Source organism: Terrapene carolina, unplaced genomic scaffold (assembly GCF_002925995.2).
Source record: "Terrapene carolina triunguis isolate 2854851 unplaced genomic scaffold, T_m_triunguis-2.0 Scaffold89, whole genome shotgun sequence".
NCBI classification, from domain to species: domain Eukaryota; kingdom Metazoa; phylum Chordata; order Testudines; family Emydidae; genus Terrapene; species Terrapene triunguis.
In genome coordinates, this window is record NW_020664440.1 from 24,588,626 (window position 1) to 24,609,641 (window position 21,016).

At 38.4% G+C, this 21,016-nt stretch overlaps 1 protein-coding gene across 1 annotated transcript in view; it reads left to right on the forward strand.

Moving 5' to 3' along the window:
- ERC2 (ELKS/RAB6-interacting/CAST family member 2) overlaps positions 1–21,016 on the forward strand; it is a 633,577-nt gene that overhangs the window by 291,653 nt on the left and 320,908 nt on the right. The window contains exon 7 of the mRNA XM_026650452.1: positions 10,486–10,653. Coding sequence (XP_026506237.1) covers positions 10,486–10,653 — 168 coding nt within the window. The remainder of the gene's footprint in view (positions 1–10,485; positions 10,654–21,016) is intronic.

A 21,016-nucleotide genomic window follows, 5' to 3' on the forward strand; every position in this document is an offset into this window, starting at 1 on the left:
GGGAGTTACCTTACAAGTGGAGAACCAGTGTAGAAGGCCAATTCAGTCAGAGTGGATGTGGTCCACTCCCAACAATTGATGAGGAGGTGTCAATACCAAGAGAGGGAAAATTGCTTTTTGTAGTGAGCCAGCCACTCCCAGTCCCTATTCAAGCCCAGATTGATGGTGTTAAGTTTGCAAATGAATTGTAACTCTGCAGTTTCTCTCTGAAGTCTGTTTTTGAAGTTTTTTTGTTGAAGAATGGCTACTTTTAAATCTGTTATTGAGTGTCCAGGGAGACTGAAATGTTCTCCTCCTGGCTTTTGTATGTTACCATTCCTGATGTCTGATTTGTGTCCATTTATCCTTTTACGTAGAGACTGTCTGGTATGGCCAATGTACATGGCAGAGAGGCATTGCTGGCACATGATGGCATATATCACATTAGTAGATGTGCAGGTGAATGAGCCTCTGATGGCGTGGCTGGTGTGGTTGGGTCCTATGATGGCGTCGCTAGAGCAGATATGGGGACAGAGAAGGCAACGGGGTTTGTTACAGGGATTGGTTCCTGGGTTAGTGTTTCTGTGGTGTGGTGTGTAGTTGCTGGGTGAATATTTGCTTCAGGTTGGAGGGCTGTTTGTAAGCGAGGGTTGGCAAGCCTCCCAAGGCCTGTGAGATTGGGGGATTGTTTTCCAGGGTAGGTTGTAGATCATTGATGATGCACTGGAGAGGTTTTAACTGGGGGCTGTACATGATGGCCAGTGGTGTTCTGTTATTTTCCTTGTTGGGCCTGTCCTGTAGTAGGTGACTTTTGGGTACCTGTTCAACTGATGGGATTCCCACGAAGAGAACTTTGTGGAGTTTCCTTTTCCATATACATGCAGGGGACAGTATGGTCATGTGTTTACAAACTGTGTTCTAGCCTATATCTCAGGCTGCCGTCCCTCCCTAGGCGAAAACTTAGTTAACTGCCATAAATCTCTCCCCCCTTTGCCAATATTCCTTAAGTATTTACTGCTTAAGTATTAAAAGGAGGATACTAAATCAGATTACCTCTCTAATGAATAAACGACTCTTTAAGATTAAAAAGAATTGCTAAATTAAAAAGTCAACGAGGTCTGCAACTACAGAATTTAAACTTTAGCACTAGAAAAGTAAAATGAGTGCTTCTGATTTTCATACTTCAGGGACGCTGGCTTACAGCAAAAGAGCTGAGTCAGCCTGTGTCACTTAAATTAGGAGGAACCTGTTGTGATACACTTCTAGAAATACCTAGATAGGCTATGACAATTAAGGGAGTGCTGATGAATCCTATAAAGCATATCAAAATATCTCAGTAGGAAGAACTTTAACTTCTTGTAAATAAGTTTAATGCAAATATGGGTATTGAATGTCGATTTTTTAAAAAATGATAAAATTCAAGTGTTTACAACAGATCCTGATCCTGCATCTTCTTGTGTGAGGCAGATTGCTGTGCTCCTGTAGCGCCTTATGGAAGTCAGTGGGGCAGGGTGGGGAGGGTATCTATATGGGGGTAGGAGTCCACTCACATGCAGGAAGTTTCAGGACTGGAGCCATATATTATAAAAGAGTATATGATACATTGTGATACAAATCTCTGGCATTTACCTGTCATAAGGATCATGTCATGGGTAACATGGATTAGGGAACTACTGTGCAGAATGGGGCCATTTTAGCAGGCATAGTGCATAATTTTTTTGTTAAGAGAAAATCTTCACTTTAAAACATTTTATGAACCTGTTTTTCGGAGATGATCCATTCGGGAGATGGTTAACCAATTCACCAACCAGTCAAGAATTCAGCATCTGAAAACTGCATGAGTAGTAATAAATGTATCCATTCTACATTTTCACGTTTCCATATAGTAAAAGTATAATATTCAATTGCACAGGATTCAAGTATCTGCGATTTTGCGGTAGGGATAAATTCTTCTTTTAAATGGGTGTATTGTGTTCCTGCCTTTTCTTTTGAGAAATGGATGTGCATTCAAGTCCACAATTTAAGTTTGTATTTGATAAGTTCTGTTTTGTAACATTTCAATGTATAAAAATATGACAGGCAAATATGCTGGCATTTAGTTTTATTTTATAGTTAAATTTCATGCAAAATATGGGGCAGCATTTTAAAAGAGCATGAAAAACACCTGCTGTTCATATATTACTCAGGGCTGTGTGGTTACAAGGGGATGAGCACACACAAATTTCTGATGGGGACCTGTTTCTTAGTTTATCAGCTGTGGCACCCCTTAAGGCTGCTGCACCAACTACCCATGTAATGAGTGGCAGCACAGAAGTGGAGCAGGCTCTGCAGAGCTGGCACAGGAGGGGACAGAACAAGGGGAAGAATGGACAGAACCGTGGCTCTGTCCCTCTGTCAGGAGTAGGCAACCTATGGCACGCGTGCCGAAGGCGGCACGCGAGCTGATTTTCAGTGGCACTCATACTGCCTGGGTCCTGGCCACCGGTCCGGGGGGCTCTGCATTTAAATTTAATTTTAAATGAAGCTTCTTAAACATTTTAAAAACCTTATTTACTTTACATACAACAATAGTTTAGTTATATATCATAGACTTATAGAAAGAGACCTTCTAAAAACAGTAAAATGTATTACTGGCACACGAACCCTTAAATCAGAGTGAATAAATGAAGACTTGGCACACCACTTTTGAAAGGTTGCTGACCCCTGCTCTATGTGCTAAGTAGGGTTACCAATAGACCCTTATTACAAGGGACGTCCCGTGACTTTTCATCTCTGTACAACAAGATTGGGAGTTACTGAGTGCTGCAAAATGAAGCAAAAAATACTCCTGGTGAATGTATTATTATTATTATTATTATTATGTATTATTATTCTTTTATTATTTATTAATGATAATTAGTAATATCGGGAGGAGGGATGGGATGGGGTGATAAGAAAACAGTCCCTTGTTTTTTAAATACAGTGTTGGCAACCTTAGTGCTAAGTGATAATATTCTGTGCCAAATAGAGACCCAGCAGAGTTTAGTCTCCCTTGCCCGCTAGAGCAATGGATGGACTGAGAGGGAGACTGTGACTTTGAGCAGCACACTGCCTTTTATTCAGTAGCCATCATTATCTCATGATCTAGTCCATAGCATTCGACGTGAAAAGTCAGGAGTGTATTGTTAACACATTAAAAAGAAAAAATACAGCCAAACCTGTGTCTTAGCAAATATTTTTAATTTTGGTGTTAAAAGAAGTAATTCTTAACAATGAAACACAGCATTGCTTCTGTACATTTTATTTCCTAGCAGAGCTGCACAACCTTTAAAGCAGTTTCATAAATGATATATATAATATGGCATACAAGTTAAACATATAACAGTGAGATACTTCCAAAAATAGATGTCACTGCTGGAACTGGACATGAGTAGTGGGTGATGGCATGAAGACTAATAAAGTTTGACTTTTAATTTGGCATTTTTTGCCACTTACATGAACTTTTCCTTTTTTTTTTTTTAAAGTATACCCTACTATTGAAATGTTATAAAAGTGTTGCATATTGCTGGACCAAATGACAGGTTTTAATATATTAAATACTTGAAATAAGTAAGAGAAAAAATAAGCTAGACAAAAAATAAAAAGCAGTCTACTTATACAATGGTCTTTGAAAGGCTTTATGTATGGGGTATCTCATCGGATTTTGCTTTGTTTTTCTGGGAAAAGATGTTCTCTAAATTGCCAAGTTTTACTAGGAAGTGAACTGCCAAAGTTTGAAGGGGCTGGCGGAATGAAGGACTTTGAGTGAAAAAACGAAGAGAGGGTTCTTGTGTACAAAAATTGCTTATATATATGCACACATACACCTGATGCTGTAATATGATCAATGTTCCAGTTCTTTTTTGGTCATATTTAAAATGCAGTTAGGCGGAAGAGGCAGACAGTTTTTCACAGCACGCTGCAGTAAGGTGGGTTTTTTTTTTTTTCATGATTTTGTGATAACATTTTTAGGGAAGACAAAGATAATTTGTAACCTCGGAAAATCAACCTGGGTGTATACCAGACACTCTTTTGCTCCTTAGCTTCTACAGAGCATGAAGATGATTTAATAGCTTTTGGTTTCACACCATTTGGAGGTTCACATTTGACTTATGAAATGTCATTCTCGCTTAGTACCAAGCTGATGATATACTCTAAAAGGTTGACTGCAGTTCAGCTGAGGTAGTTTAACTTTCTGAGAAATGCAAACATTTTGGTTCATGATTATTAGAGGCTGAGAGAAAAATTAAAAGCAGGGGAAATGATTGATCAACATGACCAATTTTCCTCCAAACGCCTGTGTATGCCTGTGAATGGAAAATAAATCCATATTCACAAGGCCCCACACAGTCTGTGTGCCTGCTCACTCTTCCCAACTGGCTCTGCCCTTCTGAATAGGCTCAAGCAGAGCGATGATCACAGGGACTGACTGCTGCTGCCTGTGTGTGATACAGTGGGGATCACCTACTGACCCTTTGGCTATAGGCAGACAACAGAGCATTAGGCATAGGACTACTCACAACTGGGAGAGTAAAGGAAAAAGTCCTAGCGGTGTGGTAGAACACCTGGCAGAATATTCCCCCGCCAACCTTGGGAAGAAGGAGCAGCCACTAACTTGAACTGCACCTCCTCCCCTGGAGAACAGGAGTGGAGAGAGAGAGAATGTGTGTGTTAAGTTCCAGCACACATCTCCTCACCATTTTCTTTTAGCAGCCAGAAGGGTGAAGGGGATGTTATAGATGGCATGTAAATCGTGTACTTTGTCTAATATTCTGCCTTAGCTCTGCAGTGGATTTGCTGTCACCTGCAGGTTTTAATCTGAGCTCTCACATGTGCTTGTATGTAAAGTGCCTAGCATACATTTGGAGCTGTATTGATTAAAAACTAGTAATAAAACACAAAGTTTCTTCACAAAGAAGAACAGGGAACATTGAACAGGATGTTGGCAGACAGACGTCACTGCATCAGTTATTCTTGGATCATGTTTTCAAGCTTTTATTTGCAACCATGAGAGGTAGAAACTTTTTTTCCCAAAGTGAAAGCTTGAAATACTGTCACAATTACATGATTCCAACAGCTGGGAATCTAGGCACAAGTTTATAGGGACTATTTTAAATCTATTCCTGCCTTGGGCCAGATCCTGCCTCTTTTGGAAGAGTCTAATTAATCTCAATGAAAGAGCCTTTACATTAGGAACCATGATCCGCTCACTTTGCAGTGTACAAAACACCTATGGGCCTGAACAAAACACATCACTGTGATAAGATGCAAATATTCTGATGGACTTGAGCATGGAGCAAGAATTTAGCCATTAGTTTTTAACAAGAAAAATAATACTTTTCGGAGGTTTGGGTTCTATCTTTAGTAGTGTAGAAAGCCATAAAGTGTTACTTACTATATCAGGGGTCGGCAACCTTTCAGAAGTGGTGTGCTGAGTCTTCATTTATTCACTCTAATGTAAGGTTTTGCGTGCCAGTAATACATTTTAACATTTTTAGAATGTCTCTTTCTATAAGTCTATAATATAGAGCTAAACTATTGTATGTAAAGTAAATAAGGTTTTTAAAATGTTTAAGAAGCTTCATTTAAAATTAAATTAAAATGCAGAGCCGCCTGGACCGGTGGCCAGGACCCGGGCAGTGTGAGTGCCACAGAAAATCGGCACACATGCCATAGGTTGCCTACCCCTGTACTATATCAGGTGTGGAAGGGCAATTTGCAGTTTCATAGTACATGTGCTAATCTAAATGTAGGGATTTGTTGGACTGGCCTAGCAGTTAACCACCAAAAGAGAGATGGGAGAAAGGAGGCCATGAACCTACCCCCTTTAAATCTAGCCAAGAGAGCAGGCTGTCCGCAGAGGGAAGTGTGTGGTGCACTCCTTGAAGCAGCCATACTTCCCCTGCACAAGTAGGAACTCTGAGAGGTACCAATTCTGATTTTCAGAGGTGCTGAGCAGCACTGGCTCCTGTTGACTTTAAGTGTGAAAATGCTGATGCTCAGCACTTCTGAGAATCAGCCTCATAATGCCTTTCTGAGGAGCAACACTTTTAGAGCTCCTGCTGCAGTGATGCCTCCCATCCACTCAATCGCAGGCTAGTGCCTTAAAGGCACAATAGATTTGCTCAGGGCAACATAGCAGGTCTCCTGTTTTTTGTTTTGTTTTAAAAGTCACTTTGAGGCTTGCATTTTACGCTTGTGGACTGTTGTAAGACCTATTATTATTATTTGTTCTTATTCAAAATCTTCATAAAAAGAAAAGAGAAAAAAATCCAATAAACTATAGTGTAAATCTTTTTCCCAGTGTATAGAAAAGCAATGAGCCATTTTAAGAGCAGGAAGAACACGCATCCTGAGATTCAATAGATCATCTAAATTGGTCCCAAACTGAATTTTTAAAATGGCTTTGCAAAGACTTTTGTTCAGAACAAATTTAGCATTACAAAACTCACAATATAAATCAGAATAAATCAGATTTCTTTGCAGATTATTTTGTACTCTAACAATGTGCAGTTTAACCACTAGAAAAAAGGTTGATTGATTAATATACATGACCCTTTCTGACTAGGCTTATTGCACTGCTTAAAAATGCCAAAATAACATTTTTCATTGTTACTTAATGCTAGCTTTTTTATTGTGAATTAAATTTCTCATATTTCAGTAAAATGTTGATTTAACTCCAAATCCATCACTTTCTGGTGTTACAGATTTTATATTTGAAATTTTGGATTTGTAAATCTAAAATTTCTCACTTGTTTGAGCTCCTGCAAACTCCCTGCTGGAGGGGAAAGTGTTCTAGGACTACACTGCCATGTACTATAAACATATAATAATGCCTTCTCTGAGTGGAACTTACTGCTTAACTTAGCCTGGTGAGATCCATTTAACACAGCACTGGGTGATTTCAGGGATCAGCCATAGAGAAAAAAGGGTCAGAAAAATTCTACCTTCATTCAAGGAGTATTGCGTGTGCCATTGGCTTTATTATTTGTATAAAGGTGTTTTAATCTGAATTCTCTAACTTCCAAGTAGTGATAATGTCCGTGTATTGGTGGACTACCTGCAGGCTCTCTCCACCCCAAAATCGCCTCTGCATGCTTTCCAGACTGTAGACTGAGACTGTCCTCCCTCTCCAGAGGAGAAAAAGCAGACCCTGAAAGTAGGCATGTAATACCATTTTTGGCATCTCCTTTCCCATTCCAGGAGGGCTCCAGCTAAAAATTTGGGCCTAGTAGCCGGCCTTCTGGAAAAACAAACAGAAATAGTTCAGTTAAGAATAAATTGTTTTTATTTCTGTAACCCATGGTTGACTTTGATGGGAGTTTGGGGTGTGCAAGGAATGTAGAATTGAATCCATAAAGCTTAGCTCTAACAGTGGTTTGGTTTTATTGTTCTCCAATGGCATTTAAAAAGGAGGAATTTCTGAAGAGGAACTTTTGAATGGATTTATGTTAGAAGATCAAATTTTACGTACAGCTAGTCTATCTTAATATTTTGTGGCTATAGATTTTCTTGGGAGCTGTCTATTTCATGATCGAATACAGTGTGTATTACTTTTTAAAAATTAAACTTAATCACAAGAAGACTGCAAAAAAACTAATGTTTAAGCTATTTTGATCTGAAAATAACAGAGTAGGGAAGAAAATAATTTGTCATAAATTCATAATGCCTTTACTCCATTCTCCTGGCCAAAACTTCCACTCCCTGTCTATACTGCTTGGTTTCTTCTCACTGCAGCATAGCTAGTTGCATTTCAGTGCAGCAATATGTTTATAGAGGGAGTTGTGTTTTAAGTGATAATTCAAGGAACCAAATGTGAATTGTAACTCCCATTTAAGTAATAATGGTTACAGTTAAGTGTGTAGTAAAGTGCTTTGCTGAGTTGGGGCTTTGATGAGGATTTAATTGTTTTGTGTGTGTTTCATTTTAACAATATGATTGATAAAGGAAAAAAAGTTAAACACCTGGGCTTATCACCTCCCGCCCCCCTTTTGGCTTTTGCTTCAGTCCAATAAGTTGCCCTTTCCATAACAGCAATGCTTACAGTAAAGAAAAAATGAGATGTATTTAATGGGTATACTTTCCAATTCAGTTTATTTTCTGTTATTTCTCTTTTCCAGTTTGCTTTATTTACCACACTGTCTATGCTACCTAAGCACCATATTTTACTGCATTTTCCAGCAGAGAGATGTTGCTTTTGCTCTTTCCATTTCTGCAGAAATGGAAAGAACTTATACATGAATGTTACTGAATGTCAAGCTCAGCACAGCTTACACAGTGTATTTTGGATTCTTATACTCTACAATCATTCCAAGCTTGGATCTTTTCAATCTTAAATTATTCCAGTGTTGGATCATTTAATTTTCATATTGTTCCTATTCTTTTGTTCCATGTACAATGCAGCTTGTTTAAATCCTATATTATCACATTTTCCAGTTGTGTTTTTACTGTTCAATCTCTGACTTCACTTCCCCTTCTCATCCACATCATCATAATCTGCAGTCTGTTATATATATCTATCATAATTAAGAATCTGTATTAGTTATTATGGCCTTGATTCATTAAAGCACTTAAGCATTTGCTTAAGTGCTTTGCTTGGTTGGAATGGAATTTCTCCCATGTATTAAGCACATGCTTAAGTATTTTGCTGAAACTGGGCAATTATTATTATTTTTAAGAAGTTGTGACGAGCTCTTTTACTTCAAATCCCTTTGATTATCATAAATCATAGCCCAATAAGGAAATGTCAAACACAGTAAAGCCTGATGGTTACTATCCATACCATCAACAATGTCAAGTTTGCATACTACATGTTAGTGCAGGCTGTGAGCTCATACAAAGAGCGTCCTGTGGACCTCTTCTCCTCCCGTTCACAACGGAGTAGCCCGACTCCTATTCCACTTGAAAGTATGCATTATCCCTGTGGAAACTACTCATAGCAATTGTTTACATAGAAATGTCATATGAGAAAAGCATTAACATATTTTTAACTGTGTAGTGCAATAATTATTTAGTCCTTTTTGAAAAAGTCACACTGTCTTCTTGCTCTTCAATCATCCCTCTTTCCATCTTTTCTGTCCCCTCTCTCCCCCTGGCATTGGCTTGTCTGCCACTCTGGTCCTCTTTCTTCTTTACAGTTGTATGTACTTCTTGGCTGCTTGGACCTAGTGTACAGTATATGTACTGCCCAATGCCTGGTTCTCTACTTCCGGGGACATGCTGCCTAGGCACCTGGTCATCCCCTCCCATGCTTACCCTGGTTATGCTGCCTGCTTACTTTGCTCCCTTCTCCAATGGACATTCCTTTCCTGTTGATTATTCTAAATAATGCCTGTCAGCTTCAGTCCAATCTGTGCTTGTAGTCCCTGAAGATGGCTTCATTTTCCCTCTCTTATTTTTGATGTAGACAGGTGGGCTTTCTTTCCAATGCTTTTACAGATATCCAGACTCCTAACTGCTATGAAAAAATCTAGCTGCCTGTAGAAACAGCTGTACACACAAGTAGGAACCAGTATCACATGACCTACCAATTCTTTCCAGATCACCAACAAGTGCTCTGCTGACCATATTTTGACAAGTGTTTCAATATGTATTTTTATCTTACTAATACAGTCCACCAACTGTTAAAAGAACAGCAAAGTTGCACGGTTGTATTCAAAAAGTAGAAATTGACACAGTTAAAGTTGAATGTGTATTTTCCTGACTCTTGGGGTGCTTACTGGTTTAAATTTAACACTCTATTAATAATTTTGATGGAATTTCATAGTTTGTTTTTTTACAAAGAAATACAAGAGAAAATCCATAATATAGAACAACTTGGTTAGCTACACCTCACAAGGACTAGAGGAAAGGACCTTTCTCCTTCAGAGATGTTCAATTTTTATCTTACAAGATTTGCAGTGAATACAGGAAGTACTCTTGTACTTCATTTATTGAGAGCCTTACAAGATGATGGACATTGAAGAAGGTAAAGGATCCTGTTGAAACCTTCCCTTTGTTCAGTGGCACCTTCACTATTTCACTCTACAGATAAACTACCGAGGGTACCCTCCCTAGCTGGGTACTTCATGACTTCAGCAAGAAAACTCAAAGTAAAATGCACTGCATGTTCAGAGTACTATTTTCAATGGACTATACGTTTATCAAATCAAAATGAACTTTCCTAGATCATTCATAAGCACCTCAACTTAATGAAGACTGTTTTAATGTCAAATTTCAACTTAGTATTCCAACCTTTACTGTTTTAGAGTTGTTAAACAAACAAAACAACACCACAACTCTAAAGGATAATGTTTTAATGAGAGAGTATATTTATTTAATTCTCTAAAAAAAAAATCAACTTTGGGCAGAGAAAATCTTAGTCCAAAAAGTAAAGGTTTCAGATGCAACAGAAAATAGGGGGTTAAAATGGAAAAGCTTATGTAACCTTAACTATTATTTACTACCATTCTTTCCTTAAAGTCTTTGTGTTTCATTTATTGACTACAGGTTGATGCCTTGAGATTACGACTGGAAGAAAAAGAAACTTTTCTTAATAAAAAAACAAAACAACTGCAAGACCTCACAGAAGAGAAGGGAACCTTGGCTGGAGAGATTCGAGATATGAAAGACATGTTAGAAGTAAAGGAAAGAAAAATCAATGTCCTTCAGAAAAAGGTAAGACTTCTAACAAAAGAATATGTTGTAAAATTTAAGAGAAACTAGCAAGAGCATGTATTCATTTATTACAGTATACTGCCTTTAATGTGATATAAAACACAGGGGCTAAGACTGCAATCCTTACTCATGGAAGTAGTTCCTACTGACATGATTTGTCCTATTGACTTCAGTAGGACTATTTCTGTATGGATTATTTACATAAGTGAAGGTTTTGAGATTGGGCCCACCATCTGCAATTATTACATTCAGTATAGAGAACACCATATGATGTGGTGTGTACAAAATTCGTGAAGTTAAGGGAAAAAATCTTTAATAAATTCAGATAAAATTCTTTGACTTTCAAAAAAGCCAGATTCTGTTAGCCTTACTCACATTGAGTAGTGTCACTGAAATGAATGGGACTGCTTAAGGAATAAGATACTATTCAATGAAAGGGTGACAGAATGTGGCTCAGACTATTTCACTTTTTATATTACACATTTTAAAGATTTGAAAAATAACCTAATTAGAGAACCTAAATTCTTTGAGTTCTTATGTCCTGTGCTTTGTGTGTGCAAAAATCCAAGAAACCAAAGACACACTCCAAAAAAGGGGAACAAATGCCATCATGAAACAATTTATTCCCCCCGCCCCCAATTTTTTTTTTTTTTTTTTTTAACAAATAGCAAATTTTTCACAGATTCAGCTAACTCACTTAATTTTATTTGGGAGGTTGGCCTTACCTTAATACTGTCCACTCTAGGGAAAGAAACCTTTTTGGAAAGCTACTAGCGTAACACTACATCTGTTCTATGTACAGTCTCTCTCTATATAAAATGAAAGAAGAAAGAGAAGAAAACACAAGGTCCACTAGTATCTGGAATCAAGTATGTTTTAATGTATATTTTTAAAAATAAAAATAAATTCACTTTCAATTTGTAGCCTATCAACAGGTCCCCGCTCCATGTTTTGTGATATATATATATATATATGAATATATGTATAGTATGTTTAAATGATACGCTTCTTAAAACAAACTGTTGCTAATTATAAGAACAAAATTAAAAGCAAACCAAATATATTCTTCTCCAGGATTCCTCCATCTTTAGCATTGAAGGGTTCATATGGGCTGCATGTGGGTCTATCAGAGGTTGGCTAGATGTGGATGCTTGAGCAATGCAAGATGTGCTTGCATTCTCAGGAATTGAGAACATTGTCCCTGTAAGCCCAGGAAGTAAGGGACTGAGTTCCAGACCAGAATTTGGATCCCTGCCCTCTGTTTTTTTTTTTTTTTTAATGAAATTCTTTAAGAAAAAAAAAAGTTGACATTCTTGGATATTCAACTCTAGTTTCAGAGGGGTAGCTGTGTTAGTCTGAATCTGTAAAAAGCAATAGAGGGTCCTGTGGCACCTTTAAGACTAACAGAAGTATTGGGAGCATAAGCTTTCGTGGGTAAGAACCTCACTTCTTCAGATGCAAGTAATGGAAATCTCCAGAGGCAGGTATAAATCAGTATGGAGATAACGAGGTTAGTTCAATCAGGGAGGGTGAGGTGCTCTGCTAGCAGTTGAGGTGTAACCTTGATGATGTGGAAGATATCAAATCATAGACCTTTCATTGATCCTGGATTGAATATTTTTGTTCTGGATCTCAAATTAGGATAATTTTGAAGAGGGGAAAAAATAAGTGTTATGGCTTGTGATTAAAAAAAAAAAGGCAATTATTTGAAGCCAGTCAGAGGTTTGGAATAGCAGTAAAATTAGTCCTGGGAGATACTGATCAGTAGGCAGAGTGCAGGACAGGTGCTCAAACGGTTATGATAAAAGTAACTTGTCACAGAAGTATCATAACCAAAGTAGGGACATGTGGTCTAGATGAAATTACCATAAGGTGAGTGCATAACTGGTTGTTGAAAAACGGTACTCAGAGTAGTTATCAATGCTTCGCTATCAAACTGGGAGGGCATATCTAGTAGGGTCCTGCAGGGTCCATCCTGTGTCCAGTACTAGTCAATATTTTAATTAAGGACTTGGCTAACAGAATGGAGAAAGTGCTTAAAAATGTGTGGGTGACACTAAGCTGGGGTGGAGTTGCTAGCATTTTGGAGGACAGGATTAGAATCCAAAAGGACGTTGGCAAATTGGAGAATTGGTCAGAAATCAACAAGATGAAACTCAATAATGACAATTGCAAAGTACTACATTTAGGTACTGACAATAGGACAAGAAGTAATGGGCTTAATCTGCAGCAAGGGAGGTTTAGGTTATACGTTAGTAAAAACTTTCTGACTAAGGGTAGTTAAGCTGTGAATAGGCTTCCAAGGGAGGTTGCAGAATCTGGAGGTTTTTAAGAACAGGTTAGTTAGGGATGGTCTAAGTATACTTGATCCTGCCTTAGTGCATGGAGCTAGATTAGATGACCTCTTGAGTGTCCCTCCAGCCTAACATTTCTATGATTCTAATATGTAGTGAATGTAAGCTTTTGAATATACACTATATTGCATTATTTTTGTTTTTTGGTTTAAGATTATTCCATTGGTGTATGAAAGAGGTACAGTAAATTCTCTACCTACCATATATTCTGTATAAAACCCTGGGTTACCTAATAATTCTGCCAAAAATATCTTCATTCCATTTGATCCCAAAGTTGTACACTTTCATATCAAATTAACTAAAATGCAGTGTTTGTTCTTTTATATCCATGCATATATAAATAGACCTGTAGCCTTTCAAAATACCTGACTTTTTACTGAAAATAACAATTCTAGAGTTGCACTACTATTCCCAACTGAATCCCAGCGTGAACTCTTATTATGATCTAGTAAGTGCGTCCCCTGGAATGTGCATGGTATACAGTGCAAGAAATAAATCCTGGTAAGAACTAATTGCAAAATGTACCAAATTGGTTCTCTAACGTTGGAATTAGTGCCTGACTTTATTTTACTTGAATAATGTACTGCATTAGGATATGTCTGATGTTCATGTTGTACGCTAAGGGCCAAATTCTTGTTTTACTTGCAGAAGAAATGATCAATGGGATTACATGCATGAGGATTTGGCACTAAATCATTCTTTGAGATCATAGAGTTAAATGTATGTGTAGATTTAGACTATATGGGGTATTTGTAATGAGCCCATTGCCATAATATCTAGGTGCTGATTTACCCTGGCATGCCTAGACATAATTATTGTGTAAATATCATAATTTTATTTGTATGGTAGGGATATAATGCATGGAAAATTCTTCTAGAATTACCTTCAGGTCACATTTACAACTTAGTATGAGGCTTTCAAAAGTGTACGAACATGTTTAGGGTTACATTCATTCACAGATGATTTATCTGAAGAAAGTTTAAACTGAAACATTATCACCCTTTCTCCCCAATTGTTTAAATAAATTCACATCATGATACTATAAAGGAAATTTTTTCTGTTTATTTTCCTTATGTCTGATGTACAATCCCAAAGTAGAAATTCTGTAGGTTTCCATCAAAAGTACAGACTTTTCTACACAAAGCTAAAAAGTTAATCTTTTTATCAAGCCCACCTGTATTTAGACTGATTATTCAGAATGTCTTCCTTAAATAAAAACCCAAAAGCCACCCCCCTTTTTTATCCTGTGTGACCCAAAGGGATGTCTCACCCCTTCTTCAGGACCCAGTAAATTATTTTATCCTTTATCCACTAGAGATGTAGAGTGTTAAGTATCAGGGGGTAACCGTGTTAGTCTGTATCCACAAAAACAACAAGGAGTCTGGTGGCACCTTAAAGACTAACAGATTTATTTGGGCATAAGCTTTTGTGGGTAAAAAAAGACTTCTTCAGATGCATGGAGTGAAAATTACAGATGCAGGCATTATTATACTGACACATGAAGAGAAGGGAGTTACCTAACAAGTGGAGAACCAGTGTTGACAGGGCCAATTCAATCAGGGTGGATGTAGTCCACTCCCATTGATGAGGAGGTGTCAATGCCAGGAGAGGGAAAGTTGCTTTTGTAGTGAGCCAGCCACTCCGAGTCCCTATTTAAGCCCAAATTAATCGTGTTAAATTTGCAAATGAATTTTAGTTCTGCAGTTTCTCTTTGAAGTTTGTTTTTGAAGTTTTTTTTTTTTTTTCCAAGTATGGCTACTTTTAAATCTGTTATAGAATGACTGAAGGAGATTGAAGTGTTCTCCTACTGGCTTTTGTATGTTATTATTCCTGATGTTCAATTTGTGTCCGTTTATTCTTTTACGTAGAGACTGAATAAAGAATAAATGGACACAAATCAGACATCAGGAATGGTAACATACAAAAGCCAGTAGGAGAACACTTCAATCTCCCTGGACATTCATTTTGTCTTCTCCCTTACACCGGTTCTGTTCTTTTTTTTTTTTCTTAAATCTAGCCTCCCTACTCTATTTGTGCTTTGCTGATGCTGGGTTCCTTTCTCCTTTTCTCCCCTAGTATATACATCCCTGCCATCCTTCTCTCATGCTCCACTGGTGTCCAGTCACTGCTCCACTTTCCTTTTTGGTCCCTTGGATATTTCTCTCCCTGTGGAGCCTTTACTCCAACTGTTGGTAGCCAGACATATTGGTGCTTAACATTTGAGGTTCATCTGTCTCTAGCAAGAACTGTGTATATTCCAAATATACTATGTGAAATGGAATATGAACTCTTTCAGATGGAACATAAGAGCCTCCGCAGAAACAGATTATTTCGTCCTTCTGGTGAAATATCCTGTCTCTTGCAGTGAACAAGTTGGCATAGGTGCTGGAACTAAGGGAGCTGGGGATGTGGCAGCACCCCCTGGCTTGAAGTGGTTTCCCTCATATACAGGGTTTACAGTTTTGTTCAATGGCTTTCAGTACCCCCACTATACTAACTGTTTCAGCACCACTGCTTGGATGCAGATAAATGCATGGTTGCCAAGTTATTCTCTTGAAAACATTGAATATGATGGAACTGCAATTTTAAAAATGTTCACACTAGTCATTAGCCGCTTTTGAAAGTATGACAAGCCTAATTAGGAAGGCTTCATTTTCTTCTATGCGGGGTCAGATTTTGATGGTTTTTTTCCATGTTGAATAACACCTGGCTCTGCGAGTAGTCTTATTTTTTCAGTGGGACTGCTCTGAGTAAGGTCCTACTCAACATACGGCAGAGTGTCAGAATCTGGCCCTAACTTATTGTTTTATATTGCTAGTGTAGAAGCATAAAAATGATTCTATTGAGTACTTACTAATAAAGATGGGAAAGAAAGAAAAGCATTGGGAATATTTTGATAGCCAGGAGTCTTTCTGATGCATATGAAAATTCAAACAACTAAAAAATCCTCACAGAATTGATGTGGTGAGTTCTACAGGTAGGCATCTGAGCCCATGTAGCCAAAATATAGTAGAGAAAAGTAGAGGGCTAGATACTGAGTGATTAATGCACTTTCCTTTCACTCCATAATTTCAGTGTAGTTGTGAATGATATCCAAATAATGTCACAGAGGAGGCCTTGAAATGGCTTATGGACCTACAACTGCAACCATAGAATGCTGCTCTGCAGATGCCATATGCACATGAGAGAGAGTGTGTAGTTTTGACCAAACTGGAAAACCACTACACTATTCAGTATAATTGTCAGTCTTAGTGGAGGCCCAGGATTGGAACAGCATGCACTTGGATGGTTTGGATCAAGGTGCATTGGCATGGAATAATAATAAACTTATGTCAATGTCAGAGGTGCAGTGTTACTTAATATTTCTTTCTTTTAGAAATTTTGGCACCAGCATTTCATGTTAGTGCCAGTAAAACTGGGTATGCTGCTTTAATAACCATGTTTAGCCTGGCAAAGCTAGTCTTACACCTCATATCTGTCAGTTTAGCATGCAGAGGGGAAGACCTCAGAAATCTTTGTGTATTTCTTACCAATATTTACATGTTCTATGACTGCAGCCACAGTGTAGATTGAAAGGCCAAGGGATATGCAGTGTTACAGAAGGCAGAAAGTGCTGAAGTGGATGACAAGTCTTTTATGTCTTTCCGTGTTCCCAATTTCCTCCTGCATACGGTGGCTAATCCTGATACATTTAGTCCTTGGAATTCATAGGTGTTTGAAAGCCAGTTACATACCACCCTGATATATGACTCTTTGGTGTTGAAAACAGGAGCTTTGTAGAAAGAGAAGAAAGTAGAGGAGTCACTGTTAGATTTTCTTAGGACAGAAGCTTGTGGAAGTTCTTTTAGGGAGGTTTTTTGCAGGGGATTAAAATGAGATAATACAAGTGGGTTAAGAGACTATTTGCTTTCCCCTACAACACACAAACTTTTCATGTAAAATTGTTATCGTTTCCATCTCTACTAGTTTAAGTTTCATGATTGATGAAGTGCTACGTGACTTAAGGCCCTAAACTACCAGCTAATTATGATATTTCCTACAAACTCTAAAGTCTTAACTATAATTTAATAATTAGAATGTGCATGCATAGCAGCTGGATGCTGCACACTTGGGGGTATTGTGCTTCTGAGATTAAATTATAATGTACTATACAGTATGTTGCATGCCCTGCGGTTTAGTGTCTTCTAAAAACAGTAAACTTACACCGTGTCTGATTAAGGCCATAATGAAACAAACAAATATGTCTTAATCTTGAATTTAAAAAGTTTGAAACTATATTAATATTATTAATTTACATAGGCAAGGGATTCTGACTCAGAAGGACAAAACAGCTGCACATTCTGGATTCAGAACATTCATGTCTTGAAACAGGAAGAACGGCTGCACCTTTGGACCAGGCTTGGCATGTAAAGCCTAAGCACATTGCTAATATAGTTTGCATCAGATTTTTATAGATTTATAAATTTGGTGTGTGGTCTCAAAATCCCATTGCAGGCTTTAGAATATTTAATGGCAGCTGTTACAATTGTTAGGGAACAGAGGAAATGTACTGAAAATACCCATGCCCAGATTTTTACAGGTGTTTAGGCATTGCTGTGCTCAGTATTGCCACACCTAGCTGATTTAGGAGCCGTAATATCATTTTAAAAAGGGATTTGGGCACTTGGGAGCCTAAATCCAGTTGATAGGGTTAGACTCCTAAATGCCCTAAATCCTTTGGGTTCAGTTAACCATTGCAAAACTGAGCGCAACAATGTCTAAATACCTTTTCAAAAATATGGACCTTAGCATTGGCAAGACATTGGTGGTAGAGCACTGGATGTTACTACAAACTGTGGCAGATGCTATCAGAGAGCTCTTAAATAAGGTGCAACATGAATTGAGTTTGGAAATAACCAAATCATACTCTTCCACATTAGTGCTAGAATGAGACAACAGATGTAATTGTTTCTTAAAACAGACCCGGGCTCTGACAGCAGATTGTATATGTTGTTTACCTTGCAAGTAATGGTAATTTTTTAATGATGACATCAAAGCTGCTAAGGTGACTGTTGGCTTGTATATCATATGAAGAAATAGCACCTGTAGAAGTAGATGCCCCAGATAAGAATACTGTCTTCAAAGTACTGAATGCCAGAAAATATTGTCACTATCTGTTGATGGGTGAAGCTGTGCAACACAAGATAATGTTTGCTTGGACACTCCAGGATAAAAAGGAGCTACACCAATGAAAAAAGACTATTTTAAACTATCAGTATTAATCCAAGAACATACCATCATAGAACTGATGTCAGAACAATTTCCATTGGTTTTGTAATGGAGCTCAACTTTAGAGCATTTAAATAATGCTTGTGAAACAAATTGAGGCTGTCTGAGTAAATAAAAGAAAACAAGAAAGCACAGATTAGATCCAGGGAGGAAATGATTTTCCTGTTCTGTAAAATGTTTTGAGACTTCAAAAATGTTTCTTATTTTCCACTGGGATGAAACCAAGACCTTGAAAAGTTTGTCATGAAAAATGAGAGAGAACTACCTGTTACAGAATAGCTACTGGTCCAGTGGTTAGGGCACTCACCTGGGATGTGGGAGGCTTAGGTTCAAATCCCTGTGTCTCCCACATCCAAAGTGAGTGCTATAACCACTGGGTCAGTCTCTTCAGTTGGAGCTGTTCCATTTTGTATGACTAATTAAACGTTCATTGGGTTAGAGAGAGACTGACTCAGAGCAGAGACTTTAACTTGGATCTCCCACATTCTGGGTGAGTGCCCTAAGAACTGGGCTTTTTGCTATTTGGGAGTGCTATTTCTTGCTGTCTATCATGAGAAATTCCATTCTGGTCCTGAGAAACGTTTCTGACAAATGGTTAGTCAAAACTGATATGTTCTTGGGGGGAAAAAATTGGTTTAAACGAATTTGTATTTTCTGACAAAATATTTTGTCAGCAATCCCCGACCAGCTGTAGCACAGACCCAATCAGTCCATCTAAATCAGGGCTGTTCTTAATCCGTTGGGGATCATGAAAAGATTTCAGTGTGGTTATGACCACTGTCTTCCCCCTTCAATTCTCCGCTTTACCCTTTTAAACAAAATTATGGTTCTAGCCCTTATGGTTATGGGGAAAACCTAAAAAACAAACTGAGCATAAACTAACGCAGTTATACTGGCCTGTATCTACAGCCAGTCAGAAACAATAGCTCAAAGTGTTTATCTCACTCAAGACTCTGTGGACTTTGTGATTCTACAGTCATGGATTTTTTCCACTGTGGTGCTGAATCTACCATTTTTCCAATGGAATTTGCCATTTTGCTGTAGCTGAGCACCCAATACTTTGCTTTGTCTCCCTGCTCTACTTGGACCTGCCTGTGCTGCCGCTTGCTCTCTAGTTTTCCCTTCAAGAGGAAGTTAATTGGATTACAGCACATTCTCCCTACACTGGTCTAAGGAGCGAGGCAGCACGACGCTCATGACCATTCATAATTTCTTACTATTTGCCCCTCCTCTGTGGATTTGCTGGTTACAGCCTTGATTTCACTCTACAGCACACCTAGACCAAATCACATACCAGATTGCTGTCAGTTGTCAGTAGCTGGTGAAGGATTCTAACATGAGAAGGATGGAGCAGTGAACCATTTGGAGAGCAAGCATCCATCTTGGCAAAAGAAATCTACTAAATTCCTCAAGTGAAAGCTGATGAGTTCACAAAATCAGAAGGGTGTTTTATTAAGTAGCAGTCCTGAAAAGATGAAAGTTCTCTGAGCATCAGAGTTGGTATCACTGCAAATAGCGTAAGTTAATGAGTCCCTTGTAATTGGGGAAACATTGTTGTGCCCTGTGTCTCATGATAGTTATGTTGTGATTGATGTCACTATGTTGGTATTTGAAATGATGGTGCCATTGGGAGTTCGCTACTTAGGAGCTTTTGAAAATCCCATCCGGCACCTAACTACATATTCATACTTCTAAAAATATTTTTAAAAAATCTGGCCCATGTGACTAGAATCCATTGCACCTTGAGCCATGTTCAGTTCACCACAGAACATAGGCATCAAAGAAGATGCCACTGGAACTATTAAAAAAGGTATCTAATGAGATTGTGAACTTCATAAAGATAAACCCACAAGTGCCCCCTTCACTATTTTGTGTGAGGAAATGGGCACCTTATATAGGTAACTCTTCCAAAACTGAAGTTCACTGGGTTTCACATGTCAAAGTTTTCCTAACTTGTTTGAGCTCAGAGAAGGTAAAGAGTTTCCTGGCTAAATAAGCCTCTGTCCTTGCTGAATATTGCACTGACCAGATAAACTTGCTCAGAATGCTTCTCTTAGGGCAGCTTATGACATGGGATCTCATCCTGAGGGTTTCAAACAAGTGTCAAGGGACTGTGACCACCTCACCCTTCCTATACTGGTAAATGTGAGGAGTGTCTTGGCTAGATTAATGGGGGTCCTGATGGAAGAGTATTCTAGAACAGAAAAGATTGGGAACTGCTGCTCAGTCTAGATTGTTCAATTAATCTAGAAAAACACCTAGAATTACCATACTCAAGTAACAAGGAGCCCATCAGCAGCACCTCATTCACCTTAAGCGTATGAGACCCTCCATAAAATTTCCCAGAGGGAACAGGTCTTGAAGAAGATCCCAACATCCTTAGGAAAGAGAGACTTAACAAAGGCTGAGCAGCAGCACCAGAGGGTGAGGGCTGGCATAGGTCTTCCTCATCTCACAAGCAGATCTAGGACTTTGTAAGTACATGGTGTCTCAGCAGTCAGCACATACCCACCCTTAGTAGCACCAAGTAATGGCTCCTTTACATCTCAGGAACTCCAATGATGTCATTATTTGTAGACTCCATGAGCTTTATTATGTGGGTTTAGAGACTAGCAGGTGTGTGAGGAGTCAGAAGGGGGTGACGGTAACCAGGGCCGGTGCTACCATTTAGGCAAACTAGGCGGTTGCCTAGGGTGCCAAGATTTGGGGGCACCAAAAAGCGTTGCCCCCAATTTTTTTTT